Source organism: Equus asinus, chromosome 18 (genome assembly GCF_041296235.1).
Source record: "Equus asinus isolate D_3611 breed Donkey chromosome 18, EquAss-T2T_v2, whole genome shotgun sequence".
NCBI lineage: Eukaryota > Metazoa > Chordata > Mammalia > Perissodactyla > Equidae > Equus > Equus asinus.
Window position 1 is genome coordinate 39,817,361 of NC_091807.1, and position 12,860 is coordinate 39,830,220.

Here is a 12,860-nt window from a genome sequence, read left to right on the forward strand (position 1 = left end):
AGACATCTGGGTTGTTTCCACTTTGGGGCTATTGTGAATAATGACGTTATGAAGATCCTTGTGTAAAATTTTCTGTATACGCATGTATCCAGTTCTCTTGGGTGAACACCTAGGTGGAGTTGCTGGATCGTGTGGTAACTCTGTGTTTAACTTTTTGAGAAGCTGCTTAACTGTTTTTCTAACAGACGTCACTTTACCCCACTAGCAACATATGAGGGTTCCAGTTTCCACGTACTTGTCAACACTTGTGTTGTTGTCTTTTTGATGATAGCCATCCCAATGGGTGTGAAGTGTGTATCTCGTGATTTTGCTTTGCATTTTCCTAATGGCTGATGATGTTGAGTATCTTTCATGTGCTTATTGGCCGTTCGTATATCAAAGATGTCTATTCATATTCTTTGCCCACTTTATAATAGGGTTGTCTTTTTATTATTGAGCGGTAGGAGTTCTTTATATATTTTAGATACCAGTCTCTTATCATAAATATAATTGCGAATGTTTTCTCCCATGCTATGGGTTGTATTTTCATTTTCTTGATGGTGTCCTTTGAAGCACAAAAGTTTCTTGTTGGTTGTTTTTTGTTTTGTTTTGTTTTTGTTGCTGAGGAAGATTCACCCTGAGCTAATGTCTGTGCCAGTCTTTCTCTATTTTGTATGTGTGTCCCTGCTGATTCAGGCTCAGCGAGCCGAGGGGTCAAAAGAAAGATTTCTTGGACTCCCAAGGTCTGGTGGTTGTGCTCCTTTATTCAGAGAACAGCATGGGAACAGGATCCATGGGCAGTGAAGAGCTGCATTGTGTTGAGGGTAGGGCTAAATTTATAAGGCATAGGTATGTGGGTTATTTTTTACTAGACAAAGGAAATATCATGTAAAAAAGTTATTAAAATGGTATCATGCAGGTGGGGTCTGGTTATCGTGTGATCATATAACTTTAGATATGAATCAGGTCAAGACATCCTATACTTCCCAGAGGCTGATATAGATCAGCATGTAGGCCAGAAGGCCTTGGGCTTCTCTCCCTGGGGCAGCCTTGATCCACATCATAAAACGCCCCCTGAACCCATTTGGCCCCGAAATCCTTTGGGGATATGGATGATGGTCAGTTTTCTGTAACTACTTCCAGCTGTACAAGGTCATAGAGCTGTCCCTAAATGGGGCCATGGGGGTATAGGCAGGAAGTTCAGTGGACTGGAAGGTTGTGCCCGCAGAGTCCAAGGCAGACAAGGTACACAGAGCCTCTGGAGACGAGAGAATCATTTGATGGGAAGTGGTCCAGGACGTGAAACGTTTTTGGCGTGTGGAAGACAAACAATAAAATAGACAACAAATTATAATAAGAAATACAAGCAATATGATTAACCTAATGAATAAAGCTTTGATAATAGTCTGGAGACCTGGTCCTGACCAGGAGTTCAACCAATCACTCAGGGATAGTGTAGGGTCAGACATAGATTTAATTTGGTGACGTGTATCGGATAGGAGGCCAGAGATGTTTTGATGGTAGTCGGGAATATAGACACAACATTCAGTTTCTATAATGGCACGAGTGCCCCCCGTGCTGCCGTAAGGCATCCGGTGCCATTCGGTTTTGGAGGACTGCCTTACGCATTTGGGACACTTCTGAATTGAGCAGTGAAAGGATATGTTGTGTATTGTTTAATGACTTCACGGTAAATTTGTTTAGGGCCTCCATGTGCCAGATGACACTTTCGATTCCTAATTGGGGAAGGAAAATTGAGGCAAGGTGATCATACCAGTGGAAGACAGAGCGGGTCCAGCGCTGTTGCAGGTTGGGTAGGTTAGCGGGAGGAGATACAGTAAATGTAGTTCTACCTTGCACCCAGATGAAGCCTAGGGTGCACCGTCCAATCCATCCAGGCGGCAGCCAAGGCCATAAGTTGGAGCCACATAACCACTGAGTGCTGTTAGGGGCTAACCAACATATGCTGGGCCATCTACCCCAGTCAGTCCCAAACCAGTCAATATTTTTTAAGGCTATGACAGGAGAACACATCTGACAGGGAATTTGTCCCATAGGTTGGGTCCTATTAGGCCATGTATCACAAGTGTGATTGGTTTGTTCCCAACATAGAGTGGCCTTTTGACTGAGTTGACCATTAGTAGGAGTGAGCCAAATATATTCGTCCCAAATTTGATACAGTCCATCCTCTGTATATCGATAGGTTGGGGACTTTACTTTAGGAACCCGTTGTTTATGATCCACCTGTGACAAGGCGAATCTAGTTAGTATTTGGGCAGTAGAGTTGAAGGAAAAGTTTGATTGTGGCCAGGGAGCTCCCAGGTATCAGAGACAGATGGCCACAGGGAGACATTATGATTAGTAATAGATGAATCTTGTAGAAGAGAAGAGCTAGAAATATATTGTGTGGTAAAGGGAAGCATTGCATGTCAATCAGTACCCTGGAGGGGAGGGACCCACCAGGGGAGGCCGGAAGTACTAGACAGAGGCAAGAGTCCTCACCCCAACATGGGGTTTGGTTCCGGAGCTCAGCATAATGTTGAGCCCATTTTAAAAAAGAATTGTCTGTAATTACAAAAGGAGATAAGAGGAAAATAATGAAGATAGGGCTCATTTTGTTCTAAAAAGTAGTTTTAAATCATGAGTTTGTTCACAGGAGTAGTCCAGTTGAACAGCAGGATATGCATCAGCTTTGTCCTATAAAGAAGTCATAGGTTTCATTCAGGAAATATGAGTCCAAGAAGTATGATCTTTTAACTTTACAGCTGTGGGGGTACTTAGAACGACTTGAGAAGGTCCTTTCCATTTTAGGCTTAGCCCATCAGAATGTGTTTTCCATTCCTTTAAATGTACCACATCTCCAGGATTTACCTGGCAAGATATATCGGCAGCCAATGTGTCCGGCTTAGGTGAATGATTATCCACGTACTCATTTAGTTCCTTTTGTATTAGACCAGCCTCAATGGAATAGCGGTATAGTTGGTGGTAATCAGAGTCCAATACTATATCGGCAGATGGAAAGGGCCTTCCATACAGGCTTTCATAAGGGCTTAACCCTAACGTGTTCTTAGGGACAGTTCTCATCCATAGGAGGCCAATGGGTAAGAGTATAATCCAAGTTTCCAGACTTAATTTGGAGAGATGTCATTTTAGAGTATGGTTTGCTTTTTCCACTTGCCCAGGGGATTTTGGGTGCCAGGCCAAATGCCAATAGTGTTTAATTTGTAAAGCTGAAGGAGACCTGTTGTGTTATTTGAGCTATGAAAGAGGCTCATTAGCACTCCGTAAGGTCTTGGGCAAGCCAAAGCGTGAGATGATCTCCCTTAGAAGGGCCTTTGTTATTTCGATTGCCCGTTCGCTTCGACAAGCAAAGGCCTCAATCCAGACTGTAAAGGTATCGACAGATACTGAAAGATACTTATAGCCATGACAGGGAGGCATTTGAGTAAAATCCAGTTGCTAGTCTTCCGCCAGATAGGTGCCCCATCGTCATACAGGCCACAAGAAGGGAGGTGGTTTAGCTGCCCCCTCTGGATTTACTTGAGCACAAGTGGCACAAGAGCAGCAGACCTGCCTAATGGTGGCATGGAGAGTATGCCCATCAAAGGATTTAGAAAGTAGTTGAGTCAAGGATTGTTTGCAAAGTAGGTAGCCTGATGAATTCTGTTAACGAATTTCCATTGAAGGCTTTTAGGTATGAAAATGTTTCCTTGATCGTTAATTAGCCAAGACTTTTGTTTCCTGGGTGTATCCCTTTTCTTGAGCCAGGCTTATTTCTTTTTTCTTTTCTTTTTTTTTTTTTGAGGAAGATTAGCCCTGAGCTAACTACTGCCAACCCTACTCTTTTTGCTGAGGAAGACTGGCCCTGAACTAACATCCATGTCCATCTTCCTCTACTTTATACATGGGACGCTTACCACAGTATGACATGCCAAGTGGTGCCATGTCCACACCCGGGATCCGAACCGGTGAACCCCAGGCCACCAAGAAGGGGAACGTGCTAACTTAACCGCTGTGCCACCCGGCCGGCCCCCAGGGTTATTTCTTGATTTGTATAAATAGGACTAATAAGGCCTGAAGCAGGGGGAATGGGGAGTAAGCTGAAAAGATTACTCTGTTTAGCTGCCCGTGTAGCTTCCTGGTCACTGAAATTATTGCCCCTGCTCAGGGGATGCAGCCTTCCGACGTTCCCAGCAATGGACCATGGCCACTTGCTTTGCAAGAAGCACGGAACTCAAAAGAGCCCAAACCTCTGTTCCGTGTTCGACAGGGGAGTTCTTTGTATTGAGTAAACCCCTTCCTTTCACATGGCCCCCTGTGCATGTGGGACCAATAAGGCATATTTTGAGTTAATGTAAATACTAATAACCATATGCTTCGCTGTAAATATTGATAACCATGTCCTTCGTCAGGTGAAGGGCTTGGGTAAGAGTCGTGAGTTCAGCCTTTTGGGCGGACGTGTTGGCTGGAAGGGCTTGTGCCTCATTGATGTGTGAGGCGTTGACTACAGCATAGCCTGCCTTGCATAGCCCCTGTTCTGTGAAGCTACTGCCGTCTATAAACCAGGTGTCATCTGCATTATCTCGGGGGAATCTAGCAGTCAGGCCTGCTAGAGTACATCTGTTCTATGACTTGAGAGCATGTGTTCTCCAAATCCTGGACTGGGTAGTCAGGACCGGGCGTAAGGTCTGCCGGACCCGGTTCGACGCACCTGAAGGATGACCTCAGGGGTGTCTAGGAGGATGGCCTGACAGTTAGTTAGACGTCCTCCAGTCATCCATTATGCCCTTAGTTTGCAACACGGCTTGTACCTGATGGGGAGTGATGACTGTTAAAGGTTGTCCCATAGTTAATTTAGAGGCCTCCTCAATTAAAAGAGGTGAGGCTGCTACAGCCCTTGAGCAGGCTGGCCATCCCAAAGCCACCGAGTCTAGAGTTTTTGAGAAATATCCAAAAATTTGGGTCTCTGGGCCTAGTCTTTGAGTGAGGGTACCGAGGGCTCGGCCCTGCTTTTCAGCAACATAAAGAGTAAAAGGCTGGTTGCCATTAGGCAGAACCAGGGCTGGGGCAGAAGACAATTGCTATTGAATTGACCGAAAGGCCTTGTCCTCCTTTTGTGTCCATTTCAGAGGTTCTGTATCAGGTCCTCTGGTTGCTTCATACAAAGGCTTTGCTATTACCCCGAACTGAGGAAGCCATAAACGACAGACACCTACCATACCCAATGCGAAGGTGTTTTTTGTCTTTGGTGGTCCAAGTTCGAGAGTAGTCTTTTCCCTATTTATAGAAAGTGCCGGGTGTCCTGGGGTTAAATCATAGCCCAAATAGGACACCTGCTGTCGTGAAATTTGTGCCTTTTGTGGGGACACTCGATATCCCCATTGGGCTAAGAAATTAAGGAAAAGGACAGTATTGTGATCAGAATCCTCCTTTGTGGGACTACAAATAAGAATATCATCAACATATTGTAGTAAACCACGGCAGGGAGTTTCACATCCCGCAGATCCTTGCCTAGGGCCCTTCCAAACAAATGGGGGCTATCCCGAAAGCCTTGGGGAGGACTGTCCACGTCAACTGGATAGGAAGAGCTTCATTAGGAAACTTCCATTCAAAGGTGAATAAAGGTTGGGAAGTTTCATCCAGAGGAATACAAAAGAAAGCATCCTTTAAGTCCAGGACTGTGGACCAATTAGAGTTTTCTGGGAGCTGGGAAAGTATAGTATCTGGGTTAGGCACGATGGGGTGGTAGGAACAGTGGCCTTATTAGTTATGCAGAGGTCCTGGACCGAATGATAATCTCCATTTGGCTTCTTTACAGGCAAGATAGGAATGTTATAGGGAGACTGACATCGTTTAAGGAGGCCGTGACTGAGGAATTTTAATATAAAGGGTTGTAATCCTAGAATTGCCTCTGGTTTTAAAGGGCGTTGCTTCTTCTGGGGTACAAGAGAAGAGTCTCTCAGGGTAATAGAGACTGGCTAAGCTGTTATAGCTCTTCTTGGAAGGGAGCAGTCCCAAACCTGGGGATCAAGTGCTTCCCATATATGGGGTAGAATATTAGAGGCAATCTGGGAAACAACAGAGCTTGGAGAGAGAGCGGCAAACAAGCCATCCTCCTCATGTGTCAGAATAAATTGGCTTCCTAGTTTTTTCATTAAGTCTCGCCCTAATAGTAGAGTATGACAAGTAGGTAGGACTAGAAAAGTATGGGAAAAATCTGAGTCCGATATTGGCAAGATAAAGGAAGAGTTTGATAACAAAATTTAGAGTCACCCTCTATTCCACAATTTTTGATGGGACTTAGGAGTTGGGCCAGAGTGGCAAAGAAGTGCAGAGTAAGTGGCTGCCGTATCAACAAGAAAATTGATCTGCTTACCCTCCACATCCAGAGGAACCCGGGGCTCAGTCTGTTCAGTGGTGATGGTTGCCGGACTGGCCTCTGGGCCCCTTCAGGCGGAGTCTTCGGGATTGCATCTCCAGGCAGGGAAGTGTGTTCTTGGCCCCTCCTCGCTCTGGAGGTGAGGACAGTCACGCTTCCAATGTCCCTCTCACTTGCAGAGAGGACCAGGCCCAGGAGAAAGCTCCTTTCTTGGGCACTGTTTGCTCAGTGTCCAAGTTGACGGCAATGGTAACAAGGGGACTTACCTGGGCCTCCGGCATTGGTAGTCTGAGACTTGGGCCCCTGGTTAGCCTGTTTCTGTGGCAATTCCGCTGCTAAAATGTGAGCCTGTACCTTACCCTGTAATTTTGCCCTTCTGTCCTTATCCTGTTTAAGAGTCAAGTCCCGATCATTAAACACCTGAGTAGCAACCTCCAAAAGTCTCTGTACAGCTGTTTGAGGACCCAAGGCCAATTTAGTCAGATTGAGTAATGAAGTGCAGGTTTAGAACGGTCATCCTTTCCGGAGAAGTAGGGTCTAGATTAGTGTATTTTCCAATAGCTTCAGCTAATCTTCCTTGAAAAGGAGCAGGGTTTTCATCTGTTCCCTGAGTTACTTATTGGAGTTTGTCAAAATTAACCGGCTTTGAAAATCCCTTCTTCATTCCCTCTAAACAGTAATCACGTGATTGCGTTGTCCGATCTTCTTCATCCCCATAATCCCGTTTGGGGTCTGTATCTGGTGCTGCAGTGCCACCTGCTGGGTATGTCTGTCTGTCTCTAGTATGTAAGTCAACTGCAAATTCACGTGCTCTCACCCAAAGACGATTTCTGTTGTCTGTAGTGCAGCAACAAGTAAGAATAATACAAATATCCTGCCAGGTCAATTCAGACATCATGATGAGCTGCTGAAAGCCATCGATAAATTGGGAAGGATTTTCTGAATGTCTACCGAGTTGTCTTTAGTTGAGCCATATCAGACACTGAAAATGGCACATGGACTCGAATGGTCCCCATTTCCCTGTTTGCTACCTCGCGGAGAGGGAAATGTCTGGGATTATAAGAGGTCCCACTCCTCGTGTGACCGGCAGAACTTATGAGGGTTGAGGACTCAATTTTAGGTTCCTCCTCGTAGGGAGAGGATATTCAGGTCTTTGAGTCCTCGGGACAGGTTAAATCGACAGGAGCTGCAGGGGCCTTCGGAGGAGGTCTGACAAGGCAGTCATCATCTAATATGTCAGGTGTGGGTTTTTCTACTGTAGTGGGGGAAGCTAGACACATGCGACAAACCACTCTGAGTTCAGGATCTTGATATAAGGCCACGAATGCTTGAATATAAGGGATTTCAGACCATCTTCCCAGGCGCGGCAACGTAAGTCTAGTTGAAAAATAGTATTAAAATTTAGGGTGCCTTTCATTGGCCTTTCTCCTCATTCAGCGTATGCTGAGGCCAAACAGTATTACAGTAAAAAATGTCTCTTTTTCTTTAGATCTTGTAGATCAAATTTTGCCCAGTTATTTAAAAGGCAACCCAAAGGTGAGTCCTTAAGAACAGAATTAGAAGCTCCCATGGTCCTAGGAAGCAAAAAGACAAAAGAAGAAAGATGAAAGAAAAGGGCCCATCACCTTGAAATTCCCCCCTGAACCTAGGGCAGCATCCTACCCATTGTTCTGCCTCTGGGGTTCTTGGAGCAAGGGGTGATGGGGGCATCCCCCTGCATCGCATCCCTTGTCTGTCCTCCCTATTATGCCTGGCAGTAATAGGCGCCTGGTGAATGGTCCCAGAGATAAAAGAAAAGAGAAAAACAGTGAAGAATTTTCTGCCGGTCTTGGGGCCATTCTACCCAGTGGCATCCTGGAGCCGTTCTCCCAAGAAGGGGTTCCCATACTCAACGGAAGGTTATAGTTTGGTACTTTCCTTGAACTGGAGTCCTGATGGGGACTTTCCCACAGTTCGGAGTGTGGTCAGGAGCCATAGGGAGGTATGCCAGTCCAGCCTGAGGAAAAGAAACCTGTCACGGGAGTCTTGGAGATTGGCGACCGTCCTGATGACTTAAGAGGCCCACCCGCGCCCACGTCAAATTTATGTATTAGAGATAGGATTAGGAAGGAACGCATCAATTCATTCTTCATCACCCTAAGGCTTCAGGTACTGATTCTCTTCGGGCCGAATGCCATGGTTTGCCCCATAGAGTAGCCACGGGCGGCAAACTCGTATTCATGCAGCTGTCCGAGAAGGTTGCTGATGAAGAAGTGAATTTAGATCCATCCTTGAAAAAGAGGAAGGCACAAGGAAGAAAAGTGCATTTATCAGAACTTAAGCGCACAAGCCCGTGAAGCAAGAAAGATCCCTGTACGGGCCACCAGAGGAAATGATGTGGGCTTGGCGAGCTGAGGAGTTGAAAGAAAGATTTCCTGGACTCTCAAGATCTGGTGGTAGTGCTCCTTTATTCAGAGAATAGCATGGGGACGACTCGTGGGCGGTGAAGGGCTGCAATGTGTTGATGGTAGGGTTAAATTTACAAGGCATGGGGCCGGCCCGGTGGCGCAGCAGTTAAGTTCCATGTTCTGCTTCTTGGCGGCCCGGGGTTCGCTGGTTCGGATCCTGGGTGCAGACATGGCACTGCTTGGCACGCCATGCTGTGGCAGGCGTCCCCTATGTAAAGTGGAGGAACATGGGCATGGATGTTAGCTCAGGGCCAGTCTTCCTCAGCAAAAAGAGGAGGACCAGCAGTAGTAGCTCAGGGCTAATCTTCCTCAAAAAAAAAAAAATTTACAAGGCATAGGTATGTGAGTTATTTTTACTAGACAAAGGAAAGATCATGTAAAAAAGTCGTTGAAATGGTATCAGTGCAGGTGGAGTCTGGTTATCGGGTGGTCATATAACTTTAGATGTGAATCAGGTCAGGATGTCCTATGTGTCCCGGAGGATGATACAGATCGGCATGTAGGCCGGAAGGCCTTGGGCTTCTCTCCCTGGGGCAGCCTGGAACCACATCACCCACCACAGCACGGCCACTGGCGAGTGGCGTAGATCTGTGCCTGGGAACTGACCTAGGCGGAGAAGCAGAGCGCGCTGAGCTTAACCACTAGGCCCCAGGCCCAGCCCCTGAAGCACGAAAGTTTTTAATTTTGATAAAGTCCTACTTATCAATCTCTTTTATTCCTTGTTCTTTTGGTGTAAGATCTAAGAAATCATTGCTTATCCCAAAGTCAAAAAGATTTCCTCCCGTGTTTTCTTCTAAGAGTTTTACAGTCTTAGCTCTTACATTCAGGTCTGCAGTCTACTTTGAGTTAACCTTTGTGTATGGTGAGAGGTGGGGTCCAGATTCATTCTTTCCATGTGAGTATTCAGGTATCCCTACATCATTTGTTGAAAAGACTGTTGTTTCCCCACTGGATGATCTTCGTACCCTTGTCGAAAACTGATGGCCTTAAATGTTGAAGTTTATGTCTCAGGAGGCTTATTTCTAGGCTCTGTACCTACAGCCTCAGCAGTGGCTGTCAGGGGCGGGAGGCGCCTCACTGCCAGCTTCTGGCCCAGCGCTTCCCCTCAGCCCTTCCCCTCCTTCTCATGTGCAGCCAGAGAGCAGTGTTCCAGGACACACGCTGACGAGCACACACACCTCCATCGCTCTTCCCTCTGGGCTTCCTTTCAAGCTCTAAGCAAATTCGTACTCTTCGTTGGCTCGGCTCAGAAACATTCCAGACTGGTGTGCTCCAGCCATGAGCATCTCAGGAGCCGGAGACCCTGAGCCAGCCTTTCGCGTTGCTGGTCTTCTCCGCGCAGCGCTCCTTCCCCTGCCTGCCCCTGCCCCATCCACCATGACAGATGGCTCTGCTTCAGTCCGAGCACTGTGCTCCTTTGCGTTGCACGCGCAGGCGTCTTTGACACCCTCATAGTCAGAGGGCCCTGTGAGAGCCGGGGATGCCCCCCTTCAGATCGGGAGAAGTCTGTTGCATCTCCAAACAGATGTAACTGGGTGTTTGATGGGAAATCCCTGAGCAAAGCCCATCCAGGATTACTGTTTAGCCTGTTAGGTCCCAGAAAAATGCTTTATCTTGACAGTTGGCTATTTGAAATCCTAAAATCTTCTTTCTTTGAACATGTTACAACACCAACAGAACACTTCTAAATTGAGTTGTTCTGTAATTATATACCTGTTCTGACTTTGGTAAATTAACACTTGGTGTGTGGAGCATAGAGTGCTAGGTGGTGAGCCCTGGTTCAACAAAAGACCACGAGAAACTGAAATAGAGAAGTGTATTGCTCACAGGCGCTGGAGGAAGTAATTTGCACTCTTGGAGGCGCCACACAGGGAGATCAAGGCAGAGTGCAGGCAGAGAGCAGGCCCCAGGGCACGTGCCTTCATAGGCTCTGTGGGTGGAGTGCTCTGGCGTTCCCAGGCCAGAGCTGGATTGGTCAATTCAAACCACAAGAGTGGGTTTTGGTAAGTCCCCAGGAGTGTTATCTAAGGGGCACGTGGGGGAAGGGCTGGGAGGCAGTAGGGGTGCTGTTGATCTGTAGGGCTGTTGGGGAAGTCACATCAGGGACTTACATTTCCTGTGGCTCTCTGGCTGGTATCGGGGCATGCGCTTGCATGAGAGGCTAATGTCAGCTTAAGGACTTCACAGCCGCTTGGCCAAACAAAATGAGTGGCGAGGCAGAGCACCGTGGAGTAGCTGAGCTGCACTCTAGACAGTATCCTTCAAAAGTGGAACCACAGCCTGTGGGGGTGAGCCCGTGGTCCCCTGTGCGGGTCTTGGGTCTTTGTCCTGGATTGTGAGAAAATGTAGGGCAAGTGTGAATAGATGTGACGATCAGGTAAATAGGTCATGGAGAAAGATACGTTGTGCAGAAAGTTGGTTATGGACTCAATATTGGGTGATACCGAGGAATTAATGTCAGTTTTGCTAATTGTGATCATGGCGTGTTTAGGAGAAAGAGCCCATGACTTTTAGTAATACATACTGAAGCATATGGGGTAAAGTGACAGCTTGTCTGAGGGAATCGATCACTGTCCGCTGGGCAGAGGAAGTGAATGGAGCCACTGTTGCTCACCCTGCCCCTGGGTGCTGGGCACACGGAGAGCAAGACCCTGCCCTTCTCCCGCTGTGCGTGCTGGACAGCGGTCAGCATTAGGAGGGGCGGACTTCCCAAGAGCGTGTCCCCAGGCGGTCGCTGAGGGAGGCGCACCGTCCTCTGGGTAACCTGAAGTGAAGTAGCCGCGTGGACGTCTCCTCCGTTCTCATTCAAGTCTGTGGGCAGCGCCACGCCGGCCTGCAGGAGCGTTTCTTCCGACTGTGTATTCATCTCCTTTGTCCTCTTCTCCCCACTTCTTGCCCAGACATTATATAACGTGAAAGCGGAGATACTGCCCCCTTCGGGGGCGGAGCACTGTAAGACCGGCTCGCTCTGCTCCCTGGAGGTGTCCATCACACGGCTCTCGGGCCTCTTGGAGGTGGATAAGGACGAGGCCCTGATGGAATCCGACGAGTACTTCTCCACCAAGCTGATGTACGAAGGTGGGTCGCCGTGCCTCCTTCCCCACTGTTGCCAGACGGACTGAGCCCTCCCTTTCACATGGTGTCGTGTCTTCTCTGAGAGAGAGCGTGCTGGAGGCCAGAGCTCGTGGGAGTGTCTGGTCATGTAAGGGGCCCTAGGCCCGCAGGATGTGGAGCGTGGTTATCAGGAGCCTTCTCCAAACAGGTGTCGTCAGCAGTCGTCAGCCCGTGCTGAGCACAGCGGCACTGGCAGCGGCCCGTCTGCCTGCCTGTGAGTCAGGTCTCCCCTCACCCTGGAAGCCAAGGCTGGACTCTGCTACCTAGCAGTCTCAGTGGCCTGCACTCACGGCTCCTGCCCTTCCTCACCTTCCTTCCACCCAGGTCCCAGCTCGACCCCCAATGCACGGCTCCTCTCCCCCTCCTCCCTCCCAGACAGCCCTTGTGGCCCTCCTCCCCCAGGGCCTGGGCGTCTTCAGGAGCAGGTCTCAGCTTTGGTGTCAGGCCCTTCGTACTCTCAAAATGGTTGAGGAGCCAAACAGTTATTTATTTATTTACTTTAAAATAATGGTAGACCCATTACATGACACTATTGAAAAAGAACTGTTTTCCAAAACAAACAAAAATAGCGAGAAGAACAATGCTTTGCATTCTTTCAAATCTCTGTGCTCTCTGGCTTCGTGGAAGGTAAGTGAGTTTCCCGCTCTGCTGCATCCAGGCTGTGGTGACATGTCATACTGACCGGCGCACGTGGGGAAACTCCAGCCTTGCATAGATGCGTAGTTGGAAAAGGGAGGGTATGTTAACAGCCTTCAGACAACTGGATGTTCTCGTTTGATACTACACCAGAACTTGACGAGTGCTAGTATTTCACAGGCTTGTTACAACCTGGAACCTGAAATCAGTGAGTGAACTTTGTGTACTCGATTCAAGTCCTTCGTCTGTCTTGCATTTTTAAAGGATCTTGTACCCAGGCATCATCTTGTAACACTGCGCACTGA

The 12,860-nt window shown here is 47.8% G+C and overlaps 1 protein-coding gene across 9 annotated transcripts in view; it reads left to right on the forward strand.

The window, feature by feature from the left end:
- TRAPPC10 (trafficking protein particle complex subunit 10) overlaps window positions 1-12,860 on the forward strand; it is a 102,128-nt gene that overhangs the window by 85,070 nt on the left and 4,198 nt on the right. For all 9 annotated transcript variants that reach the window (XM_070489025.1, XM_044751054.2, XM_070489031.1 and 6 more), the window contains one exon: window positions 11,706-11,883. In XM_070489025.1, the coding sequence (XP_070345126.1) occupies window positions 11,706-11,883 (178 nt within the window). The remainder of the gene's footprint in view (window positions 1-11,705; window positions 11,884-12,860) is intronic.